Consider the following 17,717-nt stretch of genomic DNA (forward strand, 5'->3'; position numbering starts at 1 on the left):
ACAAGTTATGTATTAGGTCTTAATTAACGTAGATAAATATTTATAATTCATAACTTAAAAAAAATAACAAGATATAATTCTACAAAATATGAAACAACAGTTATGACTATAAAATAATAAGCGTTTTTAGAGTAGATTTGTAGTCAAGAAATTATGAATAAATATAGAGCGTAAAAATATGTAGGTACCTATAGATCCATATTTTGAGCTAGTCAACGCGAGAGTTGTGTACACATCAATATCTATTTTCTGTATTAGATGTTATTTTAGAAACAAAGCAAAACAAATTTAAAGTCAAAAATTTCCATCTTACTTTTTTCCAAACATGTCATACGCTGTCAAATGTCACACAGTAATTGATACAAACTACATTCTTTAATGTGACACCCTGTGTATTAAAAGCAAATTATATTTAAAAAACATATCAAGAGCTCTTTCTTTTTATTAGTTTTATTGAAATTTCAAAAAATACCGGGCGCGTCTCTAAAGTGGCTCACCCCTATAACTTCTTTATTTTTTCAGATAAAACAATGATATTTGGTATTTTAGTATGACATAAATCGGGATTGATTGACGTATTCAATTGTTTTCGGTCACTTCCGGCTTCACCGGAAATGACTACAACTTTTGTTTTGAAATGGCACCCTCGGAATTTTTTTACTTTATTCGATAGAAAATGACACTCTGAATTGAATGACATATCATAAGTCAACTTTTGACATTTTGGCATATGGTTTATTTGAAATTGTAACATGCGGTTCATAATGACAATTTGACTCAAAATACCAAGTGTGTGGTATCAAATTATTCGTAAAAAAAATCTTTTTCCAAATATGCTAATGAGCCACCTTCGTTCCATTTGAAAAATTCAGATATGATTAAAAATACGATTTGGGCATCTTTGGCCATGACAAGACACTAAAAACATTAGACAATCAAATCTATTTTCCAAGGCTCCTTGATTAAAAATTAGTGTTTTTCACAAAGCCATGGCACTCTAGATTGAAATTTAAAATATAATTTGTTTTTGAGTGACTATGTCAAATATTGACATATGATATGTCATTCGATTCAGAGTGTCATTTACTATCGAATAAAGTAAAAAAATACCGAGAGTGCCAATTAAAAATCAAAAGTTGTAGTCATTTCCGGTGAAACCGGAAGTGACCGAAAACAATTGAATACGTCAATCAATCCCAATTTATGTCATATACTAACATACCAAATCTCGTTGTTTTATCTGAAAAAATAAAAAAGTTATAGGGGTGAGCCACTTTTGAGACGCAACCGGTATATACATCTAATGGTTGCTTAATTCATAAAATTTTAATAACTAGCTATTAAAAAGAAAGAGCGTGTGTGGCCCTGTGTGCATTTTTGAAATCAGAAAAAAAGTTCTATCATTACTGTGCAATATGACAGCGTTATAAAACTTTTGGGGTAAGAGGTAGGTATTTGAACTTGACTATAAATACTATAATTTGTTTTTACAATAAATGTTCTAGCCCAAAAAATATAGAATTATAGCCTAAAATTGAAAAGCTTTCTACAAATCTAATTAGGTACAATATTCACTATCAAATTTTATTTGTAATGCTTACAATTTTATTTACTGAAGAATTATATTTTGCCAATTAAATACTAATTTACCAATATGTTAGAACATTTTGTAAGGTTTTTTCTATGATGTTTTGGTAACATTTAAAGCGTTTTAGAATATAATTATTCTAAGGTACAATAATTACTGTCAAATTTTGATTGTAAAGTACACAATTTGATCAAAAAAAATATACTAAAAAATATTTTGCATGCATTTTTTGGCATTTAAATTTATTCTTTTGGAAAAAATAAAATGTATATCACTGTACAATAATTATTATGTGTAAATAAATTTTTTTACAACTCTTGTTGTGCTATTGTAGTGTTTATTAATTTGAACTTTACAAGACTCGCAACTTTGTTAATATCGGAATCTTTGACGTCTTGGATCTCGGTTGTATCGTATACATTTATTTGGATCTTCTACATCTTGAGTAGTGGATGGGTTTTCATTATAGTTTCGATGGGTAGCTTTCTTGGTAATCGAACTGCTTGGTTTATGCTGTTGTTTCTCTCCCCAAGACAAACCATCTCTAATAAATAGAAAATATAGCTTTATCAAAAATATATCTACCCATACAGCACGTCCAAATGAAATTACGTTTCTACAAGGGAGACACATGAGAAACAAAATATGTTAAAGTGAACCTAAGTGTTCATCTAGTTCTAACATATACATATGAGATACACGCAGGTTTATATTGATAGAATTGTGTGATACAGTGTTTACTAGTTGTATACCGTATGCACTCAAGATTCTAAAGCGTCTTTTGTAACGTAACAAATAATTATTAAAATTATGAAATCTGACGTCGCTATATGAGACATACAATGTATAAGTCATATGTATGTGTGATACTTTGTATCATAGTTGTGCCTATAGTACACACCTTGTAAAAAAGTGACGTATACACATAATATAAATATCTATATAGACACTTTGTAATAGTGTACTGTTTTGTCTACATTCTAGCATGAAATGAAGGTGTGCGCACGCGCGGATAGCCTCAGCGTAGATACACCGACCAAGTGTATCTTATGTGTCCATTATGTGTCCTCTCTCCTTCCTCCTTTCTAGGAGTGGTATGGGTTAGCAGCCATTATTGTTTTATCATTCGGAAGCTCTATATAAATGTTCTGTTTGTGTGTAGTTTAAAAGAGATTTTAAGGTAAGCACAAGTTTTTAATTACCTTATTACACCTTCATAAGAGTATTATTATAGTGGTATAGCAGCGACTCTTCTCTTACTCGATACCTAATTTACCAAATTTTGACACCAATGAATGAAAACTCCAAATATTCTCGTATAATGATAAAGAGGTTAGCTCTGCAATATATTTTTTTTTAATTTGGAAGTAATAAAAATCTAAATGGACCAGAGAAAGAAAAATTTAAACACTTCAAAGAACTTCTTACACTGATATTCGGTAAGTTATTGATGGATCAATATACAGATATGTTTAATATTCAATAATCAGTTTCATATAAAATTTAAGGGTGAGATTGTTATTCTGGAAATAAAATACAACAAAGTCCAACAGAGTGCTCGTTGAATGAGTATGCTAACAACTGCTTGGAGGGAAAAGAGAAGAAAAAAATGACTAAACGAGGTCCACCAAATCGTGGCGATATACCAGTGTTTACCATTTTAGTATGTTGTTATACTAGGTACTTATATTTTTAATACATTTTGATACAAATTCTGTTATTTTACAGTGTTTTCTTAGTTCTGGTTTCTGCAGTGTAAATAATTATTATTATTGTGTTATTTGCGCTATTGCGTTTCATGATATAAAGAAATATAAGAATTTTGTTTTTTAACCACTTAATCAATTTTATGGAAGAAAAATGGTACATTTAATACAAAACAAGAATAGAACAATTTTAAGACTACTTCTCTTGAACTTACGATGGAGATACTACGATAAGTTTTGCGTTCCAATTTTCGTTCTAAAAAGATATAATGGGTATCATTGAATAAATATTTCTTAAAAAGAACGAAAAGTTAGGCATCAAAACTTGTATTATTTCCTAAATTCGTTCTTAAGAAATATTTTTATCTAGCACAAGATGTATATACAAAGCAAAATACATACATATACACGCAGTAGTCACAACTACAATGTGTAAACAGAGTTTAAACGTAATACACAAGCACTGTGTATCCTACGGCACACTGTGTATCCCCTACTTTGTGTATACGTAAATGCTATACTGTGGCTACATTATGAGGCGGACGTTTAACCTTTGTGCATACGTGTTGAACTACAATGTGTAAACGTAGTATATTTACATCGGGGGAATTGTGTCACCCTGTGTCTACATCTAATAATGTAAACACATCGTAAATGTGATTTGATGTGCTGTATGGGTAGTAATAAAAATACAGGGTGGTCAGGTGTGTCTTGAAAAAGCCCCATATTAGGTTACCCTGTAAGCAATGGCGGCTTAACCAAATGGTCAATGCCCCCCCCCAAAATCAGGAGAAATTATTCAAAATTATTCCCAATTTGTCCAATTTTCGCTTGAAAACATTTTATTTTACCCATTTTCTCTATTGCCGATGCCGGTCAAAATTCCATTTTGTCCTTCGTTCCCGCTATGTTTTACACGTCTAAGTGCCGCGGCTCGTGACGCCAACAAGGTAAGGTATACTACGTATAGAAAATATAATGGATTAAGGTGCGATAGATATAGTTTATATTGGCCATTGACCGCGTCATTCATAAAAGAATTTGTAAGGTAAGCAACTTTATATACTTGTATATGGTAGTTTACTGACAGACGACATAAAAAGTGGAGGTTTTTGTCTTTGTCTAGAAAAACCAGCGTGTTATTATTGTAATTTGTAATATTGTTTATTAGTTGAGAATCGATGTAGTTAAATAAGAAATATCGAGTGCATTATTTCTATATAAATATATTACAGGATTTTCTATATAAATATATTACAGTTTGGGAGTTTATAAAAACTCAAATTATAAAACAACCTAGGTTTTTGTATCGTTTATCGCGTATCGCGTATAATGTTTGGTTTAGTCAATATAAATCAATATTTAAATTTTTAATATCGAAAATAAATTAGTTTTAGTTGCCGTAGCTTTGTCGTAGCCGAGGGTTTGAGATGCAGCGCGAAATTTGTGTAGGTAGTAATTCATAATTTTCTGGTTCTGGCTAAATGATGAACTCTTGTTGGCTGATTCTGGAATAGATATTTTCAAATAGACAACATATGGTGTTAAGTTTGTAAAATCGTGCGGTAGAAAGAAAACAATTGCTTAAATTTCGGAAAACGTTTAGAGAAAGAATTGACTTAAAATATAAAAAATGTGAAATAAAACTTTTATAAATGTGTATGTGTATATATAGTCTTGTAACGTTTTTAGTTCGTTACATGTCTTTTTTATATATAATATATGATGTCTGACCTATCATCACCGGATTCCCTCTCGTTCAGGCCGGATAGTTTATTTGACGCGTAATTTTTACGTTCCCTAGTCGCCAACCCTGTTATCGTTCGACACAACCCTGTTATTGCTCTGAGGAGGCGCTGTCAACATCGCTTCTGTCAACTGTCTCCGTGCTTAACCTCACTTTGTTTTGACGCTCTGTTGTATCCCAGCTTTTGGAAATGGTGATTATTTAAGTCTTGCTGTATAATTTGAATCAGCTGCTATTTCGAAGCTACAGGTAAAGATGAGATATTATCCTTTTAGATTCGTTACTATTAATGCGTATTTTTAGGGTAGAGTTGCGGATGCCCCAACCTAACTTGTAATTGTGTTTTGCCGGCACGTTGGCGTCCCTTTTCTTTTGTCCTCCAGAATGTCACATGGAAGGAAGGACAGGTTCTTTATTATTTATTGAGCCCTCGGAAGTAATTCGAGGTAGGTTCATTTTGTTTATAAGATCTTGTTTGGTTTTAAACAAGAGTTTCATATTTGTAGGGTCCAAGGTACGGACTGTGTCCAAGGTACGGACTGTGCCCAAGGTACGGACTATTTCCAAGGTACGGACTGTGTCCAAGGTACGGACTGTGTCCAAGGTACGGGTAGTGTCTTATGTACAGACATTATCTTATGTACAGATGTCCTGTGGACGAGTGTCCCCAGTAAGAATGATTTTTTTCTTACATATAAGTGCCACAGCGTGGATGTAGCTTGAGTCCCATGCTGCTTCACTCCCATTTCTAAGCCTATTCAGTAGCTACGGCTGTAGTGATTCACGGTGTCCTCAATCTGGACCCTTTTGTTGTTTTGGCCAACAGGATGGCCGACAGACAGTACAGAGATGCTGGACCACCTCACGCTGCTACTGTTTGAAGCAAGGTTACATAAAAGAACAACTAAGTGTATATTTAAGTTCTAGTTTTACATTTAACATCTAAAATATTTTCAGTCTTAAACAGTAACGTACATTTTAAATAATATCGTACAGACTATATTTAGTGGTTAGATTATTAAGAACATTTATGTCGATTGAGTAGTTACAATATGATTTAGATTTTAGGTTTCATTATATTACGCCTTGTAATAGTATTACTTTCTATAGATATTATTATTGCGCTATATTAACAGATGAATAACGAGACATAGATTCTAGAATCTACAGGTTGCAACACATCAGATTTAACACCGCATAAAATTAACAATTTAAATAAAGTAATGCTACTTTTCTTATATTTTCTATAACGTTACACGCATTGTATTTTTTCATAGTCTTTTCGTAGAACATATTTAATATTATTTACATACATAGTTTTACTCAACAAATAACCACTATAATAATTATTAAAATTGTACAATGCTATTTACCATCAGAATTCATCATGAATAAATATAGTCATTAGTTTTAAGTATTATACTACTGTGTTTTCTTTCTCTGTACATGCCTGGCGCCCAATATCTATATATCTTTTGTTAATTATTACTGATTAATTTTCTCTCTAGTGAAATACCTTATCCACGACTGCTCTCCGATGAAAAGCTGCCGTTCGCAGTGGTAGTGGTTTAAAAAAACGCTACAGTCTGTGAAACGAATTACTTTGAATTTGACAGTTCCCGCGGGCTTTTCTAGTGTTAATTTTATTAGGTTAGCAACTTTTTTAGAGCAACTTTGAGCGAGATTTATGACGCTAGTTAGATACTACGGATTAATAAATATGTTATAGAAAACATGGAAATCACAATTCTTCCTCGTATTTTTGGTTTGTATTTTAAAAATGATATAGTCTACATGAAATATACATAATATACAGTTAATAAATACAATATATATATATATATACCTATTTATAGTAAGAGTAATAGTAATAAGTAGTAAGTAGTAATAAGTAAGTAGTAATAAATACTTTGGCAAATTTACTATGAACCATACAAATGCAGCAAATGTTTTACAATATACAAATCATGAATAGATACATAAGATAATGGGTAAAATGTAAAATATATTTTAAATTTTGGGGTTTGAAAATCGATCAAATTTAACAAAAAACATTCAATATCTACTAATAGTGATGTTTTATTATTTGCATTCACAAAATTTATATGTATATTTTGCAAGTATCAATGTTCGAAAAATTATATTTGCAGATAATACAATATCACAGAAAAAAGGCGTCAGCGATGGCTATGAAATAAAGATCGCTGTAATTTTATATGTAAATTATTACATATAAGTATTATTATTATTATTTTTAAAATACAAACCAAAAATACTAGGAATACTTATGTTTTCCATGTATTCTACAACATATTTATTAATCCGTAGTATCCAACTAGCGTGACGTCATAAATCTCGCTCCGAGGCTGTTCTATTAGAGACGGCATTGGTCTGATATTTAGAAATGTCAAAAGCTAATGACATTCTACTTTTGACAATTATTTCGTGTTGATTTTTGCAAGAAGAGGAAGAACTGTCACTTGTTTTATAATTTTCCTTTTCTATTTCACGAAAGTAAAAAGAGTTACCTATCTGATTCGTTCAGGCACTCAATTAAAAGAAAATCAGTAACTTTTTTGACAGAGGGATTTTATATTTGCCATGTTGGTAAAAAATAACGGTCAAAATTCAAAGTTATTCATTTTATAGACTATACATATATATTTATATTTTTGTGACATTATAATTTAAGTGTCTTTTAAATCATACCGTGGATGACTGGATTTTTAGTGAAATGGCACTAGACCACCTGTTTAAAAATGTAAGGGTATAGGTTTCATTTTAAAATAATTTGTATTTATTTTTAAATTTATTTTCCTTTAACTAAACGTACAAGTACCTTGTAAGAAACCAATTAAATTTGGTCCCGTCTTAAGAAAATCGACGCTAAAAATAGATATTGACCTCCCTTACCGCCACTGCCTGTAAGTGAAGATATTAGTTTTCTTTACTTCTTCCCATATGATGCTTTATTAGAGATGTTGTATACAAAGGGTTCAAACAACTATTTCTATTACAATATGTTACTATATTTTTTATCTCCGATTAATTTTGATATAAAAAAAGTTCGACAGAATAAGAAAGGGTTAATTTAGAAAAAAAACCTTTTGTTATACATTACTTATACAGTTAACATCCGACGATCTATAAAGCTATCAGAAATAGTGTTCTACAAGCAGAGGTTCACACTATAAACGAAGCGGCCAGATGTATACGAGGGAAAAGCTCTGATAGACTATTAGGAGATATCGTGATATACTATGACAGCTTGGGCGCTTTAAGAAGCATCAAATATATTAAGAAGTGTCAATAAGATGCAATCAGTGAGATCGAAAACTGTGATGGACTGCGGAGAAGCACTGTCCTGGCTGGGTCAAGGCACTCTGTGCGGGGTGTTAGGCACAGCAATGTGGTAGGCAACCAAGAAGCGGACAGACTCGTCAAAGGGGGAGCTAGGGGAGAGGCCGCGGTAGATGACCCTAAACTTTTGTTACGATCAACACACTGAAGGAAGCAAAAGGAATATATAGGATCAAGGCCAAGCTGCAAGAGACGTGGCAACACCGTGAGGACTGCGCTACAGATCAAAAACTGTGGCCAGTGGTAGATAGCAAAAAGACAAAACAACTACTAGAGCACAAAAAGAAACTAGTACGCATAATTGTAGGTGTCGTCAATGGAAACTGCCCCACGGGGGTAAACCTCGTGAGATGGAAGACTTCCAACCACGACTATTTTAGAGAATGCGGAGACGAAGAAGACCATAAAACACCTGCTCTGCCACTGTCCAGCACTGGAACACCGATGCTTTAAAACTTTAGGGAACAGTTTTTTGGACTAGAGGAAGCAACAGAAGCCAACATCAGCGACATCCGGAACTTTGCAAAGAGCTGGAAGTGCTTTAACGCAAAGAAAGAATCAGAGGAAGGTTTGGTACAATAATACAGGAGTATCGCAATGGGCTCAAGGCCTCCGAGTGAGGGACCAAACAGGATCCCAAACCCCAGCAACCTAACCTCTAGGTACATTTGACAAGAAAAAACAAATAAAATTAAGTAATAGCAAAGAATATTATGATTTTTCTTTGGCAATAGTAATCGTATTGATATAAAATATTCACTTTAAAATAATCAGTAAGCGCTTGTATTTGATTCTTATTAACTCTAAATTAAACTGGACATAAACGAAAAACCCTTAATAAATGACTTTATTTTTTACGGTATTATTACTTTGAATAAAATGTACTTACTCAGAGTTCATTTGTATCGGTGACGTACAATCCGTTAAATCACATTGAAAGTCATATATTGTCTGCTCGAATTCTTCGTTTGCGTAGTTTATAGACTCCTCAATGTCCCTGGACGGCTCCTCATTTGAATCTACATGCGCATCAGCGCATTCCTTCATTTTAAGAATATTCAATATATTACTGTGATATCCATTTTTATGTCTAAACAAACTAGCAATGAAGAAAAATTGAGCTCCACAAAAGTTACAGAAATAAGTTGTGTGGTGGGTACCAATAGATCGGAATTCTAATTCCTCTTTGTTGTCCTTCGGATGAGAGACAATATAATGCGACATTAGGCGGTCGGTATTTTCGAATGCCTCATTACAACAGACACATTCAAATTTGTAAAGATGAAAGTGATTGTTAGAATATGCTGTGTTAATTTTCTCACCGCATACTTCACAGAACACGGATACAATTTTGTCTATCGGTTGATCTCTATGATTTACCCAAAAATGTACTGCTAGTGTGTCAATACTTTCGATATTTTCTAAACACACAATGCATTTGATTAATTGAGTATCAGGAATATATGAATTTTCAAGGTCTATGTAATATTGAATAGCATTTTCTGATCTGCAAAAAATTAATTATTAAAAATATTTATAAAATTAATCAGTAATAATATTTACCCCTGTCTTTTCTCTCCAGTACATGTTACTGTATAGTTATTTACAAGCGATCCTTTGTACATATTGTATAATATTGTATCAGCATCTGTATTTATAGTGGTATCAAAATTATTGGTTTTGTGAGTTCCTATGTCAATGTTCAAACTATTAATTTTACCATCGAGTGAAAATTCTCGCTTCTTGTGATCTGTACTGGAACGGCGAAACTGTCCATATTTTCTTTTGTAATCTTGAAAAGACAGTGTTTTTGCCGACTTTTTGTCAACACTATGGACTGATTCAACTGTACTGGTAATAGTATCATTATCAATTACATGTTCTGGAGCACTGCGAAGATTGGACGTAATGGTTTTCTCAGAATCTCCCGTCATACTATTTCTAATAGTGTCGCAAATAATATCGTTGTTTGTAGAGGAATGCAACTCAAATAATTCAGTATTTCTTAGTTGAATGTTTTGTTCATTCAAAAGCCGCTTGGTGCTTGGTGTATCCGAAGTTCTAGAAGCAGTAGTTCTACAAATTTTCCTCTAAAAGGAGAAGAAATTTTATTTTATTTACAATAAATACACATAGTAGACTGTAGTTTGTGAGAATTATGTATAGGCATTGAATTAAAATAGCATACTGTTTGTGAAGAGCTCTAAAATACTACCATTTTCAAAATAATTTAGTTACAGTAGAATAGAAACTAATAATAATGTAATTTACAAAAACTAACTTAAAAATATATCTACAGAAATGTAAAATTTTAAACACAATATAATATTTTTTAATATACTTCAAAGGTTTCCATTTAGTGATGGGTTGTTATTTAACTATCTGTTATTTTATAACAATTATTTAGAAATAACATAATGCAACCGTTACTACTTCTAAAAAATAGCAGATATAAAATAACGATACGTAGGAGATCGACCGCTCGTGAAACGAAGTCGGCGCTCTGCACCGCCACGAAATTCTATGCTGCTCGAAGCAATTCCAAACAGCTAGTATGGATGGAAAACATGTTATTTCGACAACCATCGATACAGGCAGCGAGATACAACGGACAACGGAGTGGGGAATGCGCTACGGCGAACGTAGCTGCATCGGTCGATGCTGTCGATGGTCGTGTTGGGCTTGCAATAGCTTAAAAATAATAGGATATAAACGAAGCAGCTTTTTTGAAACAGTTGCGGGCATAACGCCTGGCGGTCGAGATAACAGGAGTGGGAAAGGAACGCTGCTGCATCCGTCGATTGTCGATGGAGGCTCGCAACGGGTTGGAGAATAACGTATAGAAAATAAGCAGGCATTTTAGATACGTTGTTTTTTTAACCTGTTACGAGCATAACAGAGCGGCGATCGAGATAATCGGAGAGGGAAAGTAACGCTGCTGCATCGGTCGATTGTCGATGGAGGTTCGAAACAGGTTGGAGAATAAAGCATCAGTTGTTTTAGATACCTGTTACGAGCATAACGGGCGGAGGTCGAGATATTATGGCGCTGTATGATTCAGTACGTTATTAAGTTTCAATATTTAGGTATTTATTTATTCTGAAAAATTTTCAGAATAATATTTTAAGATTTTTTAAAAATGTATACAGGGTGTTTTGAAAAATCCGGTCATTGATTAATCACGATCCTGTTTAAAGCCCTTGACGTAAAAATCTGATTTTTGAAAAACGGAAAGAACGGATTTTTCGAAACTCGAATTCTAAGGGGGTGAACCACCCTCAAATATTAGAATATTTTTTATTTAAAAACCGGTAAGTTTTTCACATACGTAAATTTTATTTTGTTGTTTTACAAATTTTAAGATTTTTAAAAATATATACAGGGTGTTTCATAAAATATGACCCTTGAGTAATCACGATTCTGCTTAAATTGCTTGACGTTTAAAGCTGATTTTTGGCAAACGAATTGACTGTGGGGTGTAGAGGTTCGATAAGGAAGGGTTTCTCGAATCTCAAATTCCAAGAGGGTGAAAACGCCCCTCAAATATTACAATATTTGTTATTTAAAAAACGGTTAGTCTTTCGGGAAAACGCTTGAACACGCATAATTTATTTTGTTTTTTTACATATTTTGAATTTTTTTAAAAAATCATACACACCAAAAAGTTGGATAATTGATTAACCACGATTCTGCTTAAACTGCTCGACGTTTAAAGCTTATTTTTGGCAAATGTGAGATGCAAATTTTATCCAGTTTGTATTTTAATGGTAATTCTTGCTATGCTTTATCATCACCATTACAAATTATTAATTCGACGCAAACGATGTCGCGGGTACACGCTAGTTTAAGTGTAAATTAATTCGAACTCTAGTGTGGAGTTGGTTTACTTATGAAGAATATACTACACACTTTCTTATATTGCTATTTTTTGACCGCAAATGGTAAAATTATATCTAAGAGCTTCTCGCCCGTCGAGTGAGATGCACCCTGTACACTGCTACGCAGTTCAAGATCTACGCGGATCGAGGGGTAGGGCGTAGGTAGATCGGAATGTATAGGTACAGACTAGTGGCGGGATTTTTTTTTATATCGCAATTTGTAAACAGCGCTTATTTGTAAACAACCACCGTTTTTAGAGAGCTATTTTAGATAACAATCGATATTTAGAAGTGTTTTGACATCCTGGAAATACTACCACCGAGCACGTCATTGTTGCAACTTGCAACTGCGTTAATACGCCTGGTGGTGTGACCGCCTCATACTCTTTCAGATATTTAGCAATAAAATAAAGAAACCTGTTATTTTTAAGCTGTTATTTTAAGCTGTTTTTTATAAATAACTATAACAGTTTCAACTGTTATCTAAAAATAACAGTTTTGCCCATCACTATTTCCATTGTCTCGTTTGTTGTCAACCAAATCTCGTTTGTTTGTAAACTTATAAAGAAAAAGCATAATAATTGTAAAATGTAGTTTCATAGATTTACAAAAATAGATCTAGGATTATTAATATTTTAACATTTACCTGTCCAGATTTTTTATAAGGTCCAAGGGATCCTCTTTTACTTCTGAAAACGTGTTCATCACTTGATTCAGTAGTTTCCTCATTAGGGTCATAATACGAAAGGTCCTCCTGAATGCAAATATTTCTTACATCCATACAAACAGCTTCTGGATGGACCACAGTGCTTTGAGCCAATGAATTTTTATTCTTAAATCTTTCAATTATTGTTTTGTTTGCAACATCTTCCTGGCTTAAGCCACACTTAATTCTTTTCTGTCTAGAACCAGTTGTCGTCTGCAATAATTTGTTTTATTAATATATATATTTTTTATTTATTACTAGGTAGTTATACAGGGTGTCCCAGGCTGAACATGATAGAAGTTTCTAGAGAACTACAATATCTAGATCGGAGATTTTTTGCACATCATTGTTTCTCAACGAGATCTATCGATTAAAAATATTTTCAATATGGCGGCACTTCCGGAAATACCGGAAGTTGACAGCAAATTTCTTATTTTAAATAGGTGCCCCCATTTTCTATTACATACTTAAGTTCTCTGTAAAATTTTATGAATTTTGATATTAAACATTCTATATCTAACATTAACCGTTTTTGAGAAAAACATATTTCAAATTTTGGGACGAGAAAAACTGCCCGTCAAAAATATGCGTATAGTCTAAACCTCAAATTTAGTGTTGACTAGTGAAATAAAAAAGTGGGTTTCCATTAGAAAAAAATGATTTATAATAATTTTTTAATCGCTCAATTCCATGACAGCTGCGGCCATTATTATATGACATTCCAACAATTTAATTTTTGAAATACATAGCCACATATCTTCTCTTTATGGTACAGTGGCTGTGGTAATCACTAAATTTGACGTTTAGACTATACACATATTCTCGACAGGCAGTTTTTTTCATCCAAAAATTTTAAATATTTTTTTCTCAAAAACGGTTAATGTTAGATATAGAGTGTTTAATATCAAAATTCATAAAATTTTACAGAGAATTTAATGTAAGTATGTAATAAAAAATGGGGGCACCAATTTAAAATAAGAAAGTTGCTGTCAACTTGCGATATTTCCGGAAGTGCCGCCATATTAAAAATATTTTTAATCGATAGATCTCGTTGTGAAACAACGATATGCAAAAAATCTCCGATTTAGATATTGTAGTTCTCTAGAAACTTCTAATGCACGCTCAGCCTGGGACACCCTGTATATATTTTTATTTCTGTCAACTATTGGTGTAAAATATATGTCTTGTTTGGGTATTTTAGATAAGCCACATATTCCAAAAAACAGTTTATTTACCTGTTCAGATCTTTCAATAGATGGTTCAAGGGATCCACTTTTACTTCTGGAAACGTGTTCATCACTTGGTTCAGTAATCCCCTCATTAGGGCCATAATACGAACAATTTTCGTGAATGCAAAGATTCCTTACATCCACACAATCAGATTCTGGATAGACCACAGTGCTTTGAACCAATGAATTATCATTCTTAAATACTTCAATAATTATTTCGTTTGCAACATCTTCTTCGCTTAAGCCACACTTAATTCTTTTCTGTCTATTATCAGCAGTCGTCTGCAATAATTTGTTTTGTTAATATATTGTTTTTATTTATTACTAGGTAGGTATATATTTTTTTATTTCTGTCAACTATTGGTGTAAAATATATATGTCTTGTTTGGGTATTTTAGATAAGCAACATATTCCAAAAACAGTTTATTTACCTGTTCAGATTTTTCATGAGATGGTTCAAGGGAACCTCTTTTACTTCTGGATACGTATTCATCACTTGGTTCAGTAGTTCCTTTATTAGGGTCATAATACGCAGGGTTTTCCTGAAGGCAAACATTTCTTCCATCGACACAAACAGATTTTGGATGGACCAAAGTGCTTTGAGCCAATGAATTATCATTCTTAAATCCCTCAATAATTATTTCGTTTGCTACATCTTCCTCGCTTAAGCTACACTTAATTCTTTTCTGTCTATTATCAGCAGTCGTCTGCAATAATTTGTTTTATTAATATATTGTTTTTATTTATTACTAGGTAGGTATATATTTTTTATTTCTATCAACTATTGGTGTAAAATATATATGTCTTGTTTGGGTATTTTAGATAAGCAACATATTCCAAAAACAGTTTATTTACCTGTTCAGATCTTTCAATAGATGGTTCAAGGGATCCACTTTTACTTCTGGAAACGTGTTCATCACTTGGTTCAGTATTCCCCTCATTAGGGCCATAATACGAACGATTTTCGTGAATGCATAGATTCCTTACATCCACACAATCAGATTCTGGATAGACCACAGTGCTTTGAGCCAATGAATTATCATTCTTAAACCCTTCAATAATTATTTCGTTTGCAACATCTTCCTCGCTTAAGCTACACTTAATTCTTTTCTGTCTATTATCAGCAGTCATCTGCAATAATTTGTTTTATTAATATATTGTTTTTATTTATTACTAGGTAGGTATATATTTTTTTATTTCTATCAACTATTGGTGTAAAATATATATGTCTTGTTTGGGTATTTTAGATAAGCAACATATTCCAAAAACAGTTTATTTACCTGTTCAGATCTTTCAATAGATGGTTCAAGGGATCCACTTTTACTTCTGGAAACGTGTTCATCACTTGGTTCAGTATTCCCCTCATTAGGGCCATAATACGAACGATTTTCGTGAATGCAAAGATTCCTTACATCCACACAATCAGATTCTGGATAGACCACAGTGCTTTGAGCCAATGAATTATCATTCTTAAACCCTTCAATAATTATTTCGTTTGCAACATCTTCCTCGCTTAAGCCACACTTAATTCTTTTCTGTCTATTATCAGCAGTCGTCTGCAATAATTTGTTTTATTAATATATTGTTTTTATTTATTAGTAGGTAGGTATATATTTTTTTATTTCTATCAACTATTGGTGTAAAATATATATGTCTTGTTTGGGTATTTTAGATAAGCAACATATTCCAAAAACAGTTTATTTACCTGTTCAGATTTTTCATGAGATGGTTCAAGGGAACCTCTTTTACTTCTGGATACGTATTCATAACTTGGTTCAGTAGTTACTTCATTAGGGTCATAATACGAAGGGTTTTCCTGAAGGCAAACATTTCTTCCATCGACACAAACAAATTCTGGATGGACCAAAGTGCTTTGAGCCAATGAATTATCATTCTTACATCTTTCAATTTTAATTTGGTTTGCAACATCTTCCTCGTTTAAGCCACACCTAGTTCTTTCCTGTTTAGAATTAGGAACGGTTGAACTAAATAAAATAAAAAATTAGGAGACGCTATCGTAGAAATTGTTGTTTCATACTTTAGATCGATATTTTCAAATCCATCTTTGAAAGGGTCTTTTGAAAAAGTAGTTCCGTGTTGACATTTTATAATTGGATTAGCAGTATTTTCTTTTGCAAGTGCTATCTCACACAAATTATCTTCAAAATTGCATACTATTTGGCTACATGTACAACTACATTCGTTGTCGCTGCTGTGCTCTAATCTATAACATACGAATAACAAATCACCCATACATAAGTTTAAGCTATGTGACGTATTAAATGGCTAACACCAAGATGTAATGACGAAAATTTAATATGCAAAAGCAATAAGACCGACACCACACATGCAAAATATATTTATTGATCTTAATACAGGTTGAATTTTATTTAAGAGAATAGACAATTTTATATGATATAATATAAATTTCGATATAATGTAATAGATATATACAGAGTGGCGCACCTCATTCGACTCGGTTGATTATACGAAAACGGAAAAATGTAGAAACAAAATATTTTATGAGTATACGTGAGAAGGTAAAGTGCATAGTGTAAAATTATTCTGAAATGTACGTACAGGTTACACTCCAAAGTTATATTTTTTCCGAGATTTTTTCTTATGGAACACCCGGTAGTTTATTTAATTTTTGGTTCTTTGGACACAAAATAAGGCATTTATTAAAAGGGTTAAATATGTTTACAAGCTTTGTTTTGTGAGATATTTGAAGATATTTACGAGCCCTAACAACTATATGTTAGGAATATGTTTTTTTTGCAACAAAAATAGTAATTTGTTAAAACGACTCAATTTATTTTGTTAATTATTCTAAATTCAAACATTACAAAATGATCTAGACAATTTTACTATATTTTTATAACTTTGAAAACAAATCACTTTTGATAATAGCTTATTTTGCCAAAATCAAGCCAAATTTGCTGACAACTATATATTGGGACAGCACAACAAGAAATTTGTTTAATACGGAGTTACATCACCTTTCGCCTTAACAACTGCCTGAACTCTTAATGGCATTGTATTTACCAAAGATTGGCACATTTGAGGAGAAAAATTATCCCAAATTTCCTGCAGTTTTGTCCGCAAATCAAAAATTGTTCGTTGAGGGTGGTTTCTTAAATATTGCTTCATTTTAAGCCACACAATTTCTATAACATTGAGGTCCGGACTGCTTGTAGGATGGGATAGAACTTTTATATTATTATTACCGAACCAATTTTTAGTTGATTTTGCTGAATGGCACGATGCTCCATCTTGTTGGAAAATATAGTCTTCGTTTAGAAACAATTCTTGAGCACTAGGCAAAAGTGAGGTCTCAAAGTATATGTTGATATTTTTGGGCATTAACAGTGCGATCTATAAAATTTAATTTGCCCAAACCTCTGACGCCAACCGCTGACACGCAACCCCAAACCATAATCCCCTTAGCAAATTTAACAACCCTCTTTAAGCAATCTTTATGAAAGGCTTCTGCTTTATTTCGT

The 17,717-nt window shown here is 32.5% G+C and overlaps 1 protein-coding gene across 1 annotated transcript; it reads right to left on the reverse strand.

The window, feature by feature from the left end:
- Positions 1–1,275: 1,275 nt before the first annotated feature.
- LOC115879888 lies at positions 1,276–16,682 on the reverse strand. The gene is made up of 10 exons (XM_030896914.1): positions 16,253–16,682; positions 15,920–16,199; positions 15,495–15,770; positions 15,070–15,345; positions 14,646–14,921; positions 14,221–14,496; positions 12,926–13,198; positions 9,965–10,491; positions 9,291–9,908; positions 1,276–2,132 (listed from the first exon to the last, which is right to left on the reverse strand). Exons 1-10 carry the CDS (start codon positions 16,465–16,467, stop codon positions 1,961–1,963), a joined length of 3,189 nt encoding a protein of 1,062 aa, XP_030752774.1. The 5' UTR covers positions 16,468–16,682; the 3' UTR covers positions 1,276–1,960.
- Between the last annotated feature and the right edge of the window lie 1,035 nt (positions 16,683–17,717).

The sequence above is a fragment of the Sitophilus oryzae genome, unplaced genomic scaffold, assembly GCF_002938485.1.
Source record: "Sitophilus oryzae breed Bouriz unplaced genomic scaffold, Soryzae_2.0 scaffold_158_pilon_pilon, whole genome shotgun sequence".
Lineage (NCBI taxonomy): Eukaryota > Metazoa > Arthropoda > Insecta > Coleoptera > Curculionidae > Sitophilus > Sitophilus oryzae.